Below are 19,764 nucleotides of genomic sequence, written 5' to 3' on the forward strand. Positions count from 1 at the left end.
TATGGAACTACACACCCTCTTAAAACTTACTTTGAATATGAATACAGCAGGGAAGGTGGTAGCATAGTGGTTGGAGCTGCTCCCTTTCTTTGGACTCACAGGTCACAGGTTTAAATCTCACCTTCAGCTGTACTACCCTTAAGCCAGTATACAATGAGGAAGTAATTGTGAGGAACTCGACACTGTAAGTTGCTTTGGAGAAAAGTATCAGAGAAATGTAGTTGTGCTATATTCCTTCTACATTCTGCTTCTCTCCAGATGGGTGTGTCAGTGTACAACAATGCACAGTACATGGGGGGGGGGGGGGGGGGGGGGGGGAAGCAGAATCAACCAATGAAATACAACAACTTTGGCCCCACCTCTTGGTTGATTACAGAGTAATTCATCTTTTATTCTGAAACAAATGTTCATTTATCTTACGGATTTCAGAAGATTATTTATAAATTTAACAAAAACTTACTATTATCTTGAGAATGGACATGCAATTATGTATTGCACACCAAATGCTTGGAAAGAAAGCATCATTATAACTGCAGTGGGAAAAAAAATGCTTAAATGGGAAGGTGAAAACTGTTCATAACCTTGAAAAGAAAAATGTTTCTTGGTGAAACTAAGATGTTCAATAAAACAAGAGTCAAAAACTTCAGCAAAAGTTTAATTAGAGTCAAACATCAAAATACTGAAAATGCAACACTTTGTTTCTACATTGTTGTTCCTTTGTTTTAGAAATCACAGTGGTTCAAAAAATATCAACTGTTTCACTTTCAAGTTTTCTTTTGCAAAAGCACCAGATCACTCTACAAAAAGCCCTTGGAAAAGTGATTTTTCTCATTGTCTACAGTCAGTTTAAAAATGGTTGCAGTTTATTAATGTGGACGACGCACATGGACACAACATCTGAACGAGAAATCCAAGATGCACAAGTATGCAGAGGTTACACCAGGAAAATGAGCTCAGCCACCCCACAATTAGCATATACTGTTTCCTAACCGAACATGTACTGTCCAGATCACGGCACTCAGTGTCCAGACGTTTCACAAATCACTATAAGAAAAAAAAAAAAAAAAAAAAAAAAACCACTAATGGGCTTCACTGTTATATAAAAACAATGTTTTGCCCATAACTACGCAATAAGAATGATTAATCAGTTTGCACTGTAACAAGCGCACATTCACACCCTCGATTTGCTGTTAATAAGGTGTATTCTGGTCTGGAATCCACAAGTGGAAGAAAGATTGTAGTACAATGGTCCTGTAAATGTTAAGGCAGTACTGTATCTTAGCTTATATTTTACACTGTACATAACCAAACACATGTATGGTATTATTGATATTCAAGCCAAGGGAATAGGGTTAAGTTTTTGTACACTGATCAAAGATGTCCTTAAGTCTACTGGTTTCTGTTTCTTCATCCCGTTTCTCCATCTCCATGTTACTTCACTGTCCCTGCCCCGAATGTTATGATGCAGGCTGTTAAGTGTCCGGCTATTGTGTAGCTTGGTTTTAACTACAGAGCTAACCCTAGAAACGACCCTAGATTTAAGGATGACAGTTGGAAACAGCCTGTGACTTTGTGTGTAAGTCCATATAGCTCAGGCACGGAGTCCAGAGGCAGGCGGTACGTTCATGCCTGAGCAGCTCTGACCCTTAGAGGGCAGCAGAACCATAGCTCACATGGAAACAGGTTTCCGCAGGCCGTTCAAATCCAAACCGACCACATGATGCAGGCTGCTACACGCCCACAAACAGAGACTGAGGATAGAGGGCCAGTCATGTGTATCAGTAGTTGCAGTTTGTGTGTGTGTGTGTGTGTGTGTGTGTGTGTGTGTGTGTGTGTGTGTGTGTGTGTGTGTGTGGAGGGAGGTGAGATGGTGCAGTTGGGACATGGCCCTTCCTTCAACTCTGGGCTAGAAGGACAACAGAGAGACAGGCAACAGTGTGAGAGACAAGGCACAAGAGATACTTGGGAAAATCACAGCTGATGTACATAGCAGTACTCACTGCTACAGGAAAGGGCAGGGTCCCCCTTCATAAGCAATTCAAGAATAATAAACTACAACCAATGTATACGTATATATAAACACAATGTAAACATATATGAAGATATAAAACAAATCCTCAAAAAGAAATGTTCTCACAGCAGAAAAAAAGATAGCTAATCTTCTCACTAGTGTAGCTGGTTGAAAATTATACAGGGATATTTCACTGACTTATTTTATTGGAACAGATTGTTTAGTCTTTTCTAAAGTACAAGACTTAATTATTATCCCACATTACCTTTGATATAATGGCGCTTGAACCCAAAGGGAGCCCTTCAATGTCCATGGACTGGAGAAAAAAGGTCACATTCAAAATGTTTTCTGAATACATTAACACGTGCTGCATCCCCTGTCTTTGAATCAGATAGACCAGGAAGAAAAGGTGAATTTGTTGCTAATCCAAAATTGTAGAAAGAGACAACCAACTGTTAAAGTGCTTGTTAAATTAATAAATAGAATCTGAAAGTTTCTAGAAGACCAACAACAGAAAGACTGACATAGATTAACCAGAAAAGGCTGTGATTGATAACACCGTCAGTTGCCAACTTATTCCAGACAACATCCCAGATACTCTTAGCCATAACACTCACTTCAACACAGTCTGAAGCAAAGCTGACTCTCATGCCAGATGCATGCTCCTTGAGCCCAAACAGCAGACCATAAACTCAAAATTCTAATCTAATCTATGTCCATCTTTTGTTCTCATTACAGCTGGATCTGGGCTTCACAAAGACATCTACTTCATTAACAACTAACCAGAATTAATATTCCTTCTTAAAACTTGACCCTCTGCCACTTCAGCAAATGACACAAAGAACTATTAAAATAATGGGACTGTTTATGTATCCTGTTCTGCTACCTTCTATGCATATATCTCAAAAGAAGGCCCACATTACAATTATCATTAATTCTAAATAGCAGGACAATAAATGGACAAAATAAGTCCATAGACTGTTATATACCATGTATAAAGTGTAAATTATGCTCTTGACATATCACCTCCAGAAAACTGCCATTGGTATGATAAGTTATTACTTGAATTCAAAAGCTAGCAAATGCACTTTCCAACTGGGAATAACACATGAAAAAGATGGGAGTGCTATGTTAAGAGCCACAATCCAAGGTCATGCCACAAACACCCCTTAACTGAAACCGGTCAAACCATACATTTCACCTGCTAAACCATCTCTGCCTGACCTGGAGTAAAACAGTGTAAAACTGCCAGCACAAATGCAAAACCCACACTGAGTAAACGCCATCAATTCCATCAAAGACTGCAACTTTTTTAAAGCTCTGAAAACACTTATCACACTGCATGCGTGACACCACCTTTGATGTATTGCACAAAAAATAATAAGAAATTCTATAACATTACAAGTGCTCAATTTCAAGGCATCTGTAATGGACCTATTATAAAATTAAACTTATGAAATTTTAACTGAAGTGCCCCATGCCCTTGCTAGAGGATAACAGAGCACAAGTTTAAAATGTTTGCTGTATTTCAGCATAGCCCCAGTGATTGTTTATTTGCATTGTATTGCATTTCTAGATATTGCCGTTTACACCAAATGAATATCATCCCAATCTTGTAAAGACTGACTGTCATCCTTTGCTTCTGTGTAATTTTTCTTTGAACATTTTCCAAAAGCTGAGAAAACACTGGACAAGACCAACAATTACGTTCCGAAAACCCTTTCCAACCTCTGATAAATGTAGGTTTTAGATTAGATTTTTCAACATCTACTTCATGCTGGAAGCACAGCCAGCACACTGAAATGACTTACTACATTTCACTGGTCACCTTGCACTGTCAAACTCCACACATTACTAGGCATTTAATACCTTCACTACAAATACTGAAGTTCTCATAGTCATTTCATACTCAAGACACTACAATATCACCAGGACTTAGTAAAAGCATGTCTTTACCAAAATGAGACATTTACTACTAGTACTTATACAACAATACTGACCACTGTGAAGATAATGACCTTGTACAAATTGGTGGTAAGCCGATACGTACGAAAAAATTACTCTTGTCTTAGTGGTGTGCACCTACTATATCAATTCTGATATGCTAATGTAACATTTCTAAATTTTGGGCTGTGAGGAGGGATTTGACCTGTGTTAGCTTCAAATGGCCCATCCCAAAGCTGCATTTAAAAAACAACAAGCTGCTTTACTAGATGCTAAGAAATGGGAATCCATCCGTGTAAAACAGCCAGTTCATCTCAGCTATGTTTGCCAGAGTAAGGCTGTCTATAGAACTTGTCCCCTGCTTCCATCTGTCACCACATCTCCTGTGCTTTTTCCAGCTGAGAGAAAAAGAAAAGTGAAGGGCGGCAATGTCGATGAGGAGCAGGATTACATGTTAACTGTTTCATTGTGCTTTGTTAGAGAAAACCCTTGCAGCTTTTTTCCTGTGGCTGCACAGAAATGCATGGCGGCAAAAAATATTATTTGATGGAAATACAACAAAAATCAGCCCCAAAGTGTTAGCTGTCTGTAGTCGATAGACTCTTTTTGCTAGCTGATTTAAACTGATTCCAACACTCAAGAATGAAAACAGAATTCTCAACACAAAATTAAGGCAGACAGTTCCTGGAAGTCTGCATCTTCCCCAGAATGGCAGCTTCTCTGGAGAATATGGTGGAAGTAGAGTGCAAGGGTAGACTGTCTTCACACTTTCTGCAAACACTGCCAATCTTTAAAATCTCATTAGGTTAGCTGGTATATTAATAGTACTGTTTTTTACCCCCTTCTGTAGGGAGTCCTTTGGTGTATTCTCTGGATTGCCACATACTGGCAACCTATCATGTTGCTGCTACAGGCCAAGTTTGTGCCATCCCCCTTAACCTCTCAGTCTTTTTACACCGTCATCAACTTCAATACCATGAGCCCTTGCTCTCGGAGGTCCACTCAGAAACTGACATGCAGGCCCTGGCTAAAGTATTTCAGGCATTTTGTATCTGAAAAACAAAACATTAAGAAAATATGAAGGAGGGAAAACCAATCAGGAATACTGCAGGTAGGAAAAGGATGTGAATAGAGTCATTGTCACTACAAAAAGGTTTTAAAAAATGTGTTTCATCCCTGGTTATGAATTCCAAAAACCTTGGTGTGAGATGACATAAAATCGCAACAGCATCTTCACATCACTCCATCGATCTGTGGCTTTTAAGCCCAAACCTTGCGACAGACTCCCAGGATTCTGCTGGGCACTGCTGGGCAGCTGTCGTGAAGAGAAGACTGGATTAGCGAGTAGCCCCTTGGGCTGATCTAGACACAGCATGGTTTCTGATGGCAACCTGGGCACCCACATGAATTCAGATGTGGGACAGGGTATGCTCAGGCCAAAAGAAAGAGGCTCAGAGCAGGAAGAATGAGGGAGACTCTCCGGAATGAGAGGGCCAGAGTGTCAGGACACGTGGGGTGAGGAGGACGACGAGCGTCTCCAGAAACACCAGCCACGCTTGGTGTGTTGCTTGCGTAGCATCTCCTCCTCTCGCTCCCTCTCCTTTAGGGAGCGCAGGTAGCGGTCCTCCTCCTTCAGGAACCACACAGGGGGCCAGCGGTGCTTCTCAAAATGCCTCTGGTTGTCTACAGGACAGGAGCACAAAGTGAAAAACAGACCCAGAGGCAACATTAGAGACAACACGAGGAAGTGAAAGCGAGTGACTGAATTTTAAACTTCTTCACAAGCATTTTCTTCCCCATCAAAATAACCTCATGTGGCACATACGCAGTGCCAAATACATAGAACTCCACACCTTCTTATAGACTTTTTAAAATGCTGTTGCATATTTTTTCCAAAACCAAACACCAAATTAAATTTTCTTGTCTTTAGTTACTTAACAGAAACATTACTAAAAGACAAATTAGTCTACATAATACACAGCTTTTCTCTGAAATGTGTTTATGAATTTATCTGTACATAAGTATGCCATAGATATCATCTCAAACAGTCAAACTCCCTAAGAAAATTTAAACGTTAGTAAAAGTGGTGTACCTGCAGACATGGCCTTCATTTCTTTGGGGAACTTGCGACAAACACTGTTGTAGTTAGTACAGATATGGTGGAGACACCATGAGGACAGCTGTTTGGCATTGTGGAACTGGGCAAATAAAAATGACATACAAAAAAAGGAAAGAAATAAAAGGAAATGCAACAAGCCACACCAAAGCCAATGACTTTAATGTTGAGATTTTTTTAAGGGTTATGAATAGCTTTTCTTTGTATTTTTTCATTGCAAAGTGCTGCTGTGCAAATGGTGACTTACCTGAGCCATTTCCAAGTAGGTGAGCACCTGTCCATCAATGTCCTCTTCACCGGCTGCCCACTGCAGCAGCTCCTCAACTGCGTGCTGCTCTGTGAAACACAGACACAAATGTATAGGTGAGTGGTAAGACAAAACGTTAACATTTCCAGTGTTTCACAAACACTATGTGGCAGGTTTCACAACTCTCACCTGTAAGGGCCACAAGACGGGGCAGGCAAAGTCGGTTGGCCAGCACAATGAGCTCCACAGGCTGCAGGTCAGGGCTGGGCATGAGCAGGCCACAGTACAGGTACTCCAACACGGCACGCATGCAGGCACTGCTGGTGTTAGGGATGGACACCTTGGCAAGAGAAAAAAAACAAGCATAGGGCTGTATGATGAAGATACAACTGGCTCTACTTCGGGGGTAAAACACGGGTTTAAAATGGTAGAAAGAAACCATTGTGTGATAAGCAGCAGCTCGACTAGTTTTCCAGAAGTGTTCGCCTTTTGCTTGCAATTGGTTTTAATGTAGTATAGGGCAGCCCAGCCTTAGTCACGGAGAGATCCAAGGTAGCGTCACATTTTCTCTATACTCTTAACAGGTCAACTGAAGTTTTTTACTTCAACAGTAAGGGTTGACACCTCTTGTTTCAGCTGTAGATGAGGTGGGTGGAGTAGTCAAAAACAATATTCAAAAGTTAAAAAAAAAAAAAAAAAAAAAAAAAAAAAAATCACAATTACAGTATTTGTCCAAAAATCTACTTGAGTGAACACAAATCAGGTAAAAAATCTAGCAAGTATAAAGTTACTTTAATTCAAATTAGGCTTTTTAATAAATCACTACCACTGTTAACATAAATTAAATTCATGAACAGAAGTGGATGTAGAGCCAGTATACCTTTTGGGCTAGATAATCCATACATAGCCAGACTGCTGATTCCCATTGAATCTAATGGTATGTCATGGGGGAACAGAAATAAACTGGGAAAGACTAACCAGCCATATTACACACACACACACACACATTTTCAGAACCGCTTATCCCATACGGGGTCACGGGGAACCGGAGCCTAAGCCGGCAACTCAGGGCGTAAGGCTGGAGGGGGAGGGGACACACCCAGGACAGGACGCCAGTCCGTCGCAAGGCACCCCAAGCGGGACTCGAACCCCAGACCCACCGGAGAGCAGGACTGTGGTCCAACCCACTGCGCCACCGCATCCCCTGCCATATTACGAGGTTAGAAAAATGTTACAATTAATTACATTAAATGACAAATAACTTCACAAAACACACATCCCTCGTCTTCATGGGTGATCTGTGGTAACAGACAAAACAAATTCGCACAAAAATACAAGAAATACACTGAAGCGATTATGCTGTCGTTTGATGCATGCTCAGTTAGCACACACACACACACACATTTTCAGAACCGCTTGTCCCATACGGGGTCACGGGGAACCGGAGCCTAACCCGGCAACTCAGAGCGTAAGGCTGGAGGGGGAGGGGACACACCCAGGACGGGACGCCAGTCCGTCGCAAGGCACCTCAAGCGGGACTTGAACCCCAGACCCACCGAAGAGCAGGACTGTGGTCCAACCCACTGCGCCACCGCACCCCTCCTCAGTTAGCATATAAATAAATAAAATAAATAATCAACATACCTTTTCCAGCTTTCTAGAGCACAGCTGTAAAATTAGATTAGAACCTAATCACTACTCCCCACTAGCAGGTATAAGCAAATCAAAACATCAGGTGCACAAAAATTATATCAAAGTATTCCTGGGAAACCTCCTGGGATTCTGAAACCTTGTTAATGACATGTATCCTATCTCTTGTACTAATCAAGGCCCAGAACTCATGGCAAGTAGAACTAAAACCCCCAGAAAAACTGAAATGAACAAAATTTAAAAGCTTTATTATGAGGGTAATATGAGGAAAATGACGTCACAGAGAAGGACAGTGGCAGTGTGGCAGTCTGAAATGCAGGGCAAGCTTTCATCCCCATCAGATAAAAGCACAGCAGGCACAATGGGTGTGACAGAAAAGGGCCCACGACGTACAACCTTTAGTGGCCAGGTTCCACGGCTTAGGGTTTCTGGCATGCAGAATTTCACAAAGCACAGCGGGCCAAGAATAACCAATCCCTAGGAGAGAGCGGACCACCTCTACGGTCTCTAACATAGTCCCCCCAAACAGGAAGGACTGCGTTGTACTGCCACTTGGTATCCAAGCCCACTCCTCTCCAAGAGCCTGTCTGCATGCTGGGCACCTTCCGGCTCAGTCTGAAACTCATTGAAACAATGGCGTGCTTATTCTCGCTGCTACGAGCTCCAGCCAAGGAATTAAGGGGGTTTTTGAGGACACAATGGAAAGTGCTAGAGTGTCAGATCTTGCTTTGGCAACTGCTGTCACCACCCCCAGCTCCAATCCCACTGCTGGTCACTAGTGAAAGGTCATGGATACTAGTTCCAGAGCAGAAGCACAGAGGTGTCCTTCAGAAGTCCCAAGGGGTGCCCTTCACCTGCCTCTAAACTTGCCTATTAGCAGAATGTCACATTTAATTAGCTTTGAAAGGTCAAGTGATTTATTATATGTTGGCAGCGCAAACCATTCTGTATCATAACCATGTATGCGTGGACCGCCTCTAAATCAAAGAGCAAAAGGTTTGGAGGCACTACCCATTTTGATTTTGAGGAGTACATATGAGTACACTCATGTGAATCTTATCAGTCTTCTTACTGATCTTTTTGAGCTCCTTGCTAAAATATGATCCAAAACAAGACAAAGATCAAATGTTGTTCTTGTAATTAAGTTCTTAATCATATTCTTAAAACACCACATCTTTGTGCAACTAATGATAGCTCTGCTGTCTCTTTTGAGAGGGAACAGCATGCTTTTGTGAATTGTGAAGTAGATCATATAATTCATGGAAACTTTTAAAAACTAATGGCTTGTTAATTAGTTTTTGAAATATAATATTTTTAAAAGAGACACTGGTTCTAAATACTGTATAAATTTTAATGTAACAGTTCACAAGGTTGAAATACTATCTATATAACCTGTTGGGGGTGGATGAATGGTGATAGTATCACATTACCCAGTGGTGCATCCATGGCAGGGTGAGCATAACCCATCAAAATCACCCGTCAGGACTTGTTTCTGCGTTCATTCTTTCACAGAATTCCTCTGAACAATCAACTGTAATCATTATTGCAGGCTAAGTGTGGGAAACAGAGGTACTGATGATGGGCCACTCTCTAGCTCCCCAACTCCAAACAAGCAAACCTCAGCATCCTCAACATCCTCCCAATGTAAACTACATAATGCTACGCAGTGGATGCACTCATGCTGCACATGGAAAATTTTACTGCAGGTATTCAGTTATTCATAAAGAAAAAAAAATAGCAAGAGCTAATGATATACTGGATGATACGAATGAGCATATCATCTACCTCTCTGCAGAGCTGTTCTACGGCCAACATGGCACATCTGATTTTTGTACCATCAGATTCAGGACCAAATGATTTACTAGCATTATTTTACAGAGAAGATAGTCTGAGGCACTGCATCTCAGGAAGACACAGATCTGAAGGAAATTAATCCACAATCCATTTTCTTACATAAAAACTCACCTCCTTGCTGTAGCTCTCCATGAAGGACCCACGAAACATGGCTGCCATCCAATCACAGCTGGAGATCAGCAGGGGTTTATGGGCGGGGAGATATCCATCATCCAATCGAAAAACAACATCTAAAACAACCGGGGGAAGGGGGGAAAGTCACACATCTCGATGTGTGTCACAGAGTTGCGGCTATAGAAAAGAAAACAGACAAAACAGAGAGACACAGACAGACAAATGAATAAACAGACAGACGTAGAAAAGTTATAAAATAGACACAGAACAGAAGTGACGGAAAGGGGACGATTGGGGAAGTACAAACTAAGAGACATCTTGACCCACTATGTGCATTAGTATATGGGAAATCAGATACAGTATAATATATGACAAGGGGTATACAAATTCAAAAACTGCACTCATCCTATCCTGCGTAGTTTGCTGAAAGTCACAGTATAGCCTGTAATGTCTTATTTATGTTTCACAAATCATTTACTAAGCATCACTTGGCCATAATCACTAAGCTATCCAGAGACAGACTTCTGAATCTGTCTAGAAGCACAGACCTATCTTACAGAACCACACAAGAAGCGAGGCTGAATAATTTTGTACAAGAGTACATTGATTATCTTCATTTATGTTTGGAAAACTCTGCCCTTGAGATTAGATTAAGCCAGGACCCTGAACTTCGGGACTCCCGCTGTATGCCAGGTTTAGTTCTAGACAGCTACGTAATTGAAATGTTTGACTGAATTTTGACCATGATCGAACCGTTTTTTTTTGTTCTGGACTAGGAACTTGGCTGGCCATCTCGCCACCGTATTTCACTGTGGCGAAGCTTAATTCCAGATTTGCAACTCTGTGGTTGAAACAGATGTAAAAATCCACAACAGGATTTCCTCAGATGGATACTGTTAGTAATCGTGTCATATGATCATTTCATAGTGGAGAGAACTAGAGACAAGAGACAGAAAACTTTCAAATGAGTAACAACATCAAAATATTGTAGTTTCAAGCTTGCTTAAACTGAGAACTGAATTTACACGACTTCCAATACAAGGTAGAATACAAGTTCCAAAACAAGCTGGCAGCACGGTGGCACAATGAGTAGCGCTGCTGTTTCACAGTGCTTGGGTGATGTATGAGGACATGGGTTTGATCCCTACTCAGTCTGTATGAGGTTTGAATGTTCTCCCTGTGTCTGCATAGGTTTCTTCCCACATTTCAAAGACATGCAGTTCAGATGGATTGGTGACTTTAAATCACCCACTGAGTGTGTGAGTCACAAGTGTGCTTCACTGGTAGATGTATGAGTTATTTATTGTAAGTATTATATCTAGCATTGTAAGTCACCTTGGGTAAATAAGGTGTGGGCTGGTACCCCTACGTAGTATTCACTGGAATTTGCTTCGGAGGAAAGCATTTGCTAATTGAAGAAGTTTAAGTCTTTGCTTTGTGGCACAATATTCTCTGACAAACACGAGAAAAAAAACTGTGTGATGCAACCACCCACTTTTGATACATTGTGAGCAAAACAAAATGTAAATGTTTCCCTTTAAATGGCTAATTTGGTAATTATCTATGAAAGGGCATATGGCTTTTAGTTATTAAAATATGTATTTTTAATAATTTGACAGCTACTCTACGAAAAACATTATTAATGAAAAGTATGTAACCATGCAGGAGGCTCATAGGCACACTGGAAGTTCAGCATGCAGGAAAGCAATAAAGACTACTAAATAATGGAAAGTAATGACTATTCACATGGAGAAAAGGGAAAGACAAATCAAATAAATGCAACAAGTGCAATACATGAACAATTAACATGTGTATTATGAGTGGAGAGAGGAGTGGAAAGGGGCAACAACGTGCACCAGGTCGTACCAGCAAATGTGCCCTTGTTGAGGCACTCCTTGATACGGTTGGCCCGTCGAACATGAAAAGCCTTGGTGATTTCTTGGTTCATGAAGCTCTCACGATTGAGCACGTTAGCCACCATCATGCGTAGGTCAAACACCTCCAACAGCTCCGCAATGGTGGCCACCTGCTTCAGATCCCCCCGGTTTTCATCAAGGTTCCCTGTGTACAGGTACTGGAGGACCGCCTAGGTGTGTGTATAAGTGGGGGTGTGAGTGGAGATACAGATACTAAGAATGAAAAAAGCCGCTCAATGGCCATAAATGGACTGCTTTGTTGCAATTCATTGTATTACGATAGCCTAGAAAAGTCTACAGATCTGCACTGAATGCCCAAATTTACAATGCAAACATGCTATTCAAAAAAACATTAATAGATAAAAAAAATCAAAAGCCAGCACAGCATGGAGGATAGGAAAGTTGAAACACATATCTACACAAAAGAGGAGTGGAAAATAACTACTTTTGATTATGATTACCTGGAAGGGCTCTTTCTGAATCAAGCCATCCATAGACACCACAGTCATGAGTCTCGGTCGCCCAGTCTTAGGGTCCAGCACATGTTCCATGGACACACTGAGAAAGCCCCGTCCCCATCCTAAAAGGGTGCGGCTTGCTCCAAAGGACCCCGCTCCACAATGGCTCCGGGATGGAATAGCGTTATCACTCTGGGAGGGCCTCAACGATGCCTGCTGAAGCAGGAAAGGGCGCCTAGGCTCACGAAAGTCATCCTCTGCATCCTTGTCAATATCAAGGCTCTTGGTGCGTCCAGCCTGCTCCTTTGCACCCCTCCGCATCTGTTCCTCCTCTTCCTCCTCCTCCTCTCCATCTTTGACCTCAAAGTTACCTTGAGCGGACCCCATAACCCCAAAGTCCATGGTAAAGAGATCATAGAATTTGGAGCAGGAGGTGGCCAGGTAGACCTTGTGGGCAAACACACGTGTGGTGCCACCCTCCAGGAGAAAGAGCACGTCAGCACACAGGGGCTGGCAGAAGAGGGAGTCAGGGCCCTCTCCATCAATCACGGGGGGATCAGGGATGCTTACTATCGGACGAGGAGGACGCGGGGGCAGAAAGGGTGCCTGGAGTAGAGGGCGCTGAACTTTTTTCAGGTGGGATTTCCAGAATTGAAGATGGCGACGTGAAATGAGGGCAGCGCGAATAGCATTGTCAAAGACATCCTTCACCCCGTACTGTGCCACAATACTGGTCTCATAGTATGGCACCCCCAGTTCCTTGGCAACTTCATGACCCCGCTCAGGATTGAGAATATCTGAGGGCTTGATGGGCCTATGAAAACAGAGGAAGGAAAAAATTGAGAAAGCTGTGGAACAGAGTACCGACTGAGAATGTCATGCAACTAGCCGAAGAACTGTCAGTGTACGTGTGAATGTGTTGTAAATTAAGTTGAAAACATGGCAAAAGTTTCTATGAAAAGAAGAAGTACTGCAGTTTATGCAGTTCCTTCCTCATTCAACTGCAAAAGAGTAGCATCTTTAACAGCTCAAAGTGAAGACATTCAGTGAAGGAATTTTTTTAAGGAAAAATAGTCAATAATAATAATAATAATAATAATAATAATAATAATAATAATATACAACTGTCATGATGGCGCCGCGAACGGCTGCCTCGGTGTGGAGCTCCACAGTTGTTTTACTGTTTTTGTTAGTTTGCCCTGTCTTTAGTTATACTCCGACAATCAGTTTTACCAGGGAAGAACTGCTGAACATTCGGCAGTACACACCACCTGACATTTTACCCGTTTTCGACTATTCTGACGTTTTGCTGGACATTGTAGTCGGAGGTGCAGCGGCGCTGCTCAAGCGCTCCAAGACGCGCAAGCGTGGAAAGCGAGCCGGCGTGCTTGTCAAGCTCCGAAAGCGCGGCTTTAGAACAGCGCTGCCTAGTATCCATCTGGCGAACCTCCGCTCCTTACCCAACAAAATGGACAAACTTTTCCTCCTGTCCCAAAGAAACAAGGATTTCTTAAACTCTGCTGCTCTGTGTTTCACGGAAACCTGGCTGAATGAAGCCATCCCAGACAGCGCGCTACATCTGCCGGGCTTCCAGCTGTTCAGAGCGGATCGCGACGCGGAATCAGCGGGGAAATCACATGGCGGTGGGACATGCTTCTACATCAACGAAAGGTGGTGTACAGATGTGACAGCGTTGAAGAAGATGTGCTGTCCCGACCTAGAAGTGCTCTTCATCAACTGCAAGCCTTTCTACTCGCCGCGAGAGTTTTCCTCGTTCATCCTCGTAAGTGTTTACATTCCACCGCAAGCGTGCGTGAACGCAGCGCTGCAACAGCTGGGCGACCAGATCACTGACACAGAGCAACAACACCCGGACTCTGTTATAATCATTCTCGGGGACTGTAATAAAGCAAATCTCTCCCGTGAACTGCCAAAATACAGACAGCATATTACATGTCCCACCAGAGACAGTAATATTTTGGACCACTGCTACACCACAGTAAAGGATGCATATCACTCTGTTCCACGGGCAGCTTTGGGGCTCTCTGATCACTGTCTGGTTCATCTTATACCGACCTACAGGCAGAAACTGAAATCAGCTAAACCTGTAATAAGGACTGTTAAAAGATGGACTGAGGAAGCAGAGCAGGACTTACAAGCCTGCTTCGAGTGCACTGATTGGAGTGTTTTTGAGGCTGCTGCTAGCGATCTAGATGAGCTCACAGACTCTGTAACATCATATGTTAGTTTCTGCGAGGATATGTGCATCCCTACCAGGACGCGTTTAACATACAACAATGACAAACAGTGGTTCACTGCAAAACTCAGACAGCTTGGTCAGGCCAAAGAAGACGCCTACAAGAACGGGGACGGAGTCTTGTATAAACAGGCCAAAAACACACTGGCAAAAGAGATCAGAGTGGCTAAGAGAAACTACTCTGAAAAGCTGAAGAAACAGTTTTCAGCCAACGATCCTGCATCGGTGTGGAAAGGCATGAAAGACATCACAAATTACAAGACACCACCCCCCGGCACCGTGTCAACTCAACAACTAGCCGACGATCTGAATGAGTTTTATTGCAGGTTTGATAAACCCTGTCTCACACCCTACACCCATTCAAACCCTCTCTCCACGAATCAATTAACACCTTCAGTAACCCCCACCTTCCCCCCTCCTGCACCTTTGATCTGTGAAGAGGAGGTGCGTCGGGTCTTCGTCAAACAGAAGACAAGGAAAGCACCAGGCCCAGACGGTGTCTCACCGGCCTGCCTAAAAACCTGTGCTGACCAGCTGGCCCCTATCTTCACAAAGATCTTCAACAGATCACTGGAGATGTGCAAAGTTCCTTCCTGCTTCAAACGCTCCACCATCATCCCCATCCCAAAGAAACCCAAAATCACAGGACTTAATGACTACAGACCTGTCGCCTTAACGTCTGTGGTCATGAAGTCACTTGAAAAACTGGTGTTGGACTACCTGAAGGACATCACTGGACCCTTGCTGGACCCCCTGCAGTTTGCTTATCGAGCAAACAGGTCTGTGGATGATGCAGTCAACATGGGACTGCACTACATTCTACAACATCTGGACAAACCAGGGACTTATGCGAGAATCCTGTTCGTGGACTTCAGCTCAGCCTTCAACACCATCATCCCACACCTCCTCCTGTCCAAATTAACCCAACTCTCCGTGCCCACCTCCATCTGTCAGTGGATCACCAACTTTCTGACAGACAGGCAGCAGATAGTGAGGCTGGGAAAATTCTCATCCAAAACTCGCACAATGAGTACTGGAGCCCCCCAGGGATGTGTGCTCTCCCCACTGCTCTTCTCCCTGTACACCAACGACTGCACCGCAAAAGACCCCTCTGTCAAACTCCTGAAGTTTGCGGACGACACCACACTCATCGGCCTCATCCGGAATGGCGACGAGTCTGCTTACAGACAGGAGGTCCAAGAGCTGGCTGTCTGGTGCAGTCATAACAACCTTGAGCTGAACACGCCCAAAACAGTGGAGATGATCGTAGACTTCAGGAGAAACACCTCAGCATTATCCCCACTCACCATCATGAACAACACTGTGGCAACAGTGGAGTCATTCAGGTTCCTGGGCACCACCATCTCACAGGACCTCAAGTGGGAGCCCCACATAGACTCCATTGTGAAGAAGGCCCAGCAGAGATTGTACTTCCTTCGCCAGCTGAGGAAGTTCAACCTGCCACAGGAGCTACTGATGCAATTCTACTCCGCAGTCATTGAGTCCGTCCTCTGCACCTCTATAACTGTCTGGTTCGGCTCAGCTACGAAGTCAGACATCAGAAGACTGCAGCGGATAGTTCGGACTGCTGGAAGAATCATCGGCACATCCCCCCCAGCTCTCCAAGAACTGCACTCGTCCAGAGTCAGTAAAAGGGCTAGCAAAATCATTCTAGACCCCTCACATCCAGGCCACTTCCTCTTCGAACCCTTGCCATCTGGCCAGCGCTACAGAGCACTGTGCACCAGGACAGCCAGGCATAAGAAAAGTTTCTTTCCTCAGGCCATCTACCTCATGAACACCTAAATCTCTCCCCTAGAGAGTAAACCGTGCAATACATAATGCTATTTATATTTATAACTATTTATCACATATCTCTTACTCACACTCCCTTGCATTTGTATCTAGTGACTATTTTTGTATATTGGGTACTTTATATTTTTAAATAGGGGGTGCGGTGGCACAGTGGGTTGGACCGCAGTCCTGCTCTCTGGTGGGTCTGGGGTTCGAGTCCCGCTTGGGGTGCCTTGCGACGGACTGGCGTCCCGTCCTGGGTGTGTCCCCTCCCCCTCCGGCCTTGCGCCCTGTGTTGCCGGGTAGGCTCCGGTTCCCCGTGACCCCGTAAGGGACAAGCGGTTCTGAAAATGTGTGTGTGTGTATTTTTAAATATTTTTTATCCCTTGCTCACATACTCTATCTTCTCACCTGTCTTGTCACTGTCATTCTGTCTGTGCTGTGGTAGTTCCTGTCACCAAGACAAATTCCTTGTATGTGCGAACATACTTGGCAATAAAGCTCGTTCTGATTCTGATTCTGATTCTGATAAAATAGAACTAGATAACTGACTGAAGTTAATGAATGACTGATTTACATAGCTAGATATACACTGCACATACTGTCCGGCTGAGTCCTGAAAGTAAGGCAGGAGGCGACAGTACAAAGAAGGACACTAAAGTAACTATTAGCCACAGACAGTGACTCTCACCCTCTGCACACTGCCCTGGATAAACAGAGAAGCACCTTGAGAGACAGACTGGTCCAGCTGCTCTGTACCGAAAAGCGCCACCTGAGGTCATTCCTGCCAACAACCATTAGATTCTAGACTCTTTAATGACTCTATAATGAGTCCTCCACTGTCTGGGTGGTGCTGACCTTTTACTATCTAAGGTGCACTAAGCTGTTGATCCTACCTATCTATCATATGCAAACTTTGTTTTTATTTGCACTCTTGAAAGGGGGGCGGAGTGGTGCAGCAGGTTTGGCCTGTGCATGCTCCCTGGTGGGTCTGGGGTTTGACTCCCTCTTGGGGTGCCTTGTGCCAGACTGGTGTCCCATCCTGGGTGTGTCCCCTTCCCCTCCGGCCCTGAGCCCTGTGTTGCTGGGTTAGGCTCTGGCTTGCCGCGACCCCACTTGGGACAAGTGGTTTCAGCTAGTGTGTGTGTGTGTGTGTGTGTTGTGTGTATATATATATTGCATTCTTGAATATTTTTCTAAATGTGGTGTCCATTTTCTCTAGTTGTATACTGGTACCTTCTGTCAGTACGTTGTTGTATTTTCGCTGCCATATCCTTGTGCAATTTCTATTGGGATTAATAAAGTTATTAGTGTAGCATACAGTGCATTCAGAAAGCATTCAGACCCCTTCACTTTTTCCCCTTTTATGTTGCAGCTGTCATGATGACCCTGAAGAATTATTCAAATGATTACGAGGGACGCCACTCCAGCTCCACCCAGCCCCCCCAAGTGCACCTGATCCCAAATTACTGACCAGGCTACCTACCAACCTATAGAAGGTATGAAGGAGTACTATCAGGTTAATTGTTCCACTTACTGTCCTCCTAAGAGCACTTTGTCGGTCTCTTTGTTTCACGATCGTGGTCTCACCTGTGCATTTCACTTGTTAATCCGCACTGCGCACTTTTATTTACACTCTGTTCGAATCCTCACTCTTTATGGCCGTGTCTGGACATTACAGTAAAATACTCCGTGTTCATATCATGTCCAGAGAGCCTTATGTTAAAATCATTTAAATTCATTTTCCCCCTCATCAATCTACACTCAATATCTCAAAATGACAAAGCAAATACAGAATTTTAGAAATTTTTGCAAACAGTACCCTCTGAATGCACTGCATGTCTATCCGTATATACTGTAGCTGAAAGACCAGTCATAGCAGTGATTTTTAGCAATTGCTTAGTTATAGCACAATATCTACTTTTAAGTAATTAATTCTGTTGCTTTTCTCAGAAGCAACCAAAGTTCTATTGGTAATCTGCCAAGTATCCTCATGTGCAGCAACTCAGTGACTTAAGCCATTTTAAACTGAAATGTACTGAGCAACCAGCTGACAGTATTTTATGAGTTTGCCAAAATGGTCAATATATTCAGTGCAAGTAACCCAGTTTCAAGGAAGACATTCTTCCACTATACACACAGGAAAAACTCTATGAAGTTGCTAATGGAACTGTTGCCATTGTGTAAGGACCTCTGCATCACCAATAAGCAATGAGATGTGAATTCGCACAGACAATTTTCACAACATATTGACCGGCACACCAGAAGCACACCGTAGTGCAGTTCTGAGAGTTACCCTTGATCAAGACACCTTGAAAATTATCATCCATTGTCAAATAGTTACATTTAGAAAAGTAAAATTTTAACATACAGTATTTACTAGAAAACAATGCAGACCTTCAAGTAAATTGCGGCCCTTCCATGATTTACAGGAATGAGTGTGGGAATGTGGGGGTTTGGACATAAGCATGGTTTGAAATGACTCTAAACTGAGCTTCTGTATCACTACACATCTCACATAACCAGCACCATTATGAGTGAGGGTTTGTAGTGTTTGAAAGCTTCAAAGCTCTAGAACATACTTGGCTAAAGGGCGTCTGGCACGGTTGACAGCATCCAGGTCGGCATATCGGAGGTCCAGCTGGCAGCCCACCAGGATGATGGGGGTTCGGGGGCAGAAATGTTTGATCTCTGGGAACCACATGGTACGAACGTGGTGCAGGGAGTTTGGGTTGGCCAGTGAGAAACACAGCACAACAACATCAGACCTGCAAAAGACACACGAGAAATAGTGAGAGTTACAGGTCACACGGTAATCAGATGTAGAAGAAAGGGCACAAGGAAATTAAAATATATTTCATAGAGAAACTAGCAGGAATATGACATACATATACACACATTATCCCATTCTTAATATTTTATGAGAGTAGTTTTAAAGACTAATAAACCAAAAGGGAATGAGAGCAGGTTACTGGTTCAAATAAATAATATTACCAGTAAAACACTTTGCACCAAGCTTAGTGGTTTAAGCTGTCAGATGCTTTGAATGCCTCATGTCACAAAGACAGCTTCACAGCTCACAGAAACTTAAAAAGAAAAAAAAACACAAACTCTTCACTCTGGGAGGATCAGAGTCCGTCACAAATTGAGTTTTGCTTTCATAAAAGTAAAATAATGCTGGTTGCAGTTTTTAAGAGAGCGTGTAACTCAATTAAAGAGAGGAAAATGATTAAGGCCAAAATAACTATTTAATGCTAAGAATTAATGTTTGTTGCTTTCTCAGAGATTGAATCAGTTCCTAAGGTTGGACTGCTGGCTACTTCTTGCTGAAATACCTGACCAGGTATAGAGCACAGTGCACAGCTTTCATAGCGCACACTCACCAATTTTTGTTTTTTACAAT

The 19,764-nt window shown here is 43.2% G+C and overlaps 1 protein-coding gene across 3 annotated transcripts in view; it reads right to left on the reverse strand.

The window, feature by feature from the left end:
• Positions 1-716: 716 nt before the first annotated feature.
• LOC108925057 (rho-related BTB domain-containing protein 1-like) overlaps positions 717-19,764 on the reverse strand; it is a 41,259-nt gene continuing 22,211 nt past the window's right edge. For all 3 annotated transcript variants that reach the window (XM_018736769.2, XM_018736768.2, XM_018736770.2), the window contains exons 4-11: positions 18,944-19,129; positions 12,314-13,124; positions 11,803-12,022; positions 9,934-10,052; positions 6,508-6,658; positions 6,319-6,407; positions 6,048-6,153; positions 717-5,638 (exon numbers count right to left, since the gene is read on the reverse strand). In XM_018736769.2, the coding sequence (XP_018592285.1) occupies positions 5,457-5,638; positions 6,048-6,153; positions 6,319-6,407; positions 6,508-6,658; positions 9,934-10,052; positions 11,803-12,022; positions 12,314-13,124; positions 18,944-19,129 (1,864 nt within the window). In that variant the 3' untranslated portion in view covers positions 717-5,456. The remainder of the gene's footprint in view (positions 5,639-6,047; positions 6,154-6,318; positions 6,408-6,507; positions 6,659-9,933; positions 10,053-11,802; positions 12,023-12,313; positions 13,125-18,943; positions 19,130-19,764) is intronic.

The sequence above is a fragment of the Scleropages formosus genome, chromosome 6, assembly GCF_900964775.1.
Source record: "Scleropages formosus chromosome 6, fSclFor1.1, whole genome shotgun sequence".
Taxonomy (NCBI): Eukaryota; Metazoa; Chordata; class Actinopteri; order Osteoglossiformes; family Osteoglossidae; genus Scleropages; species Scleropages formosus.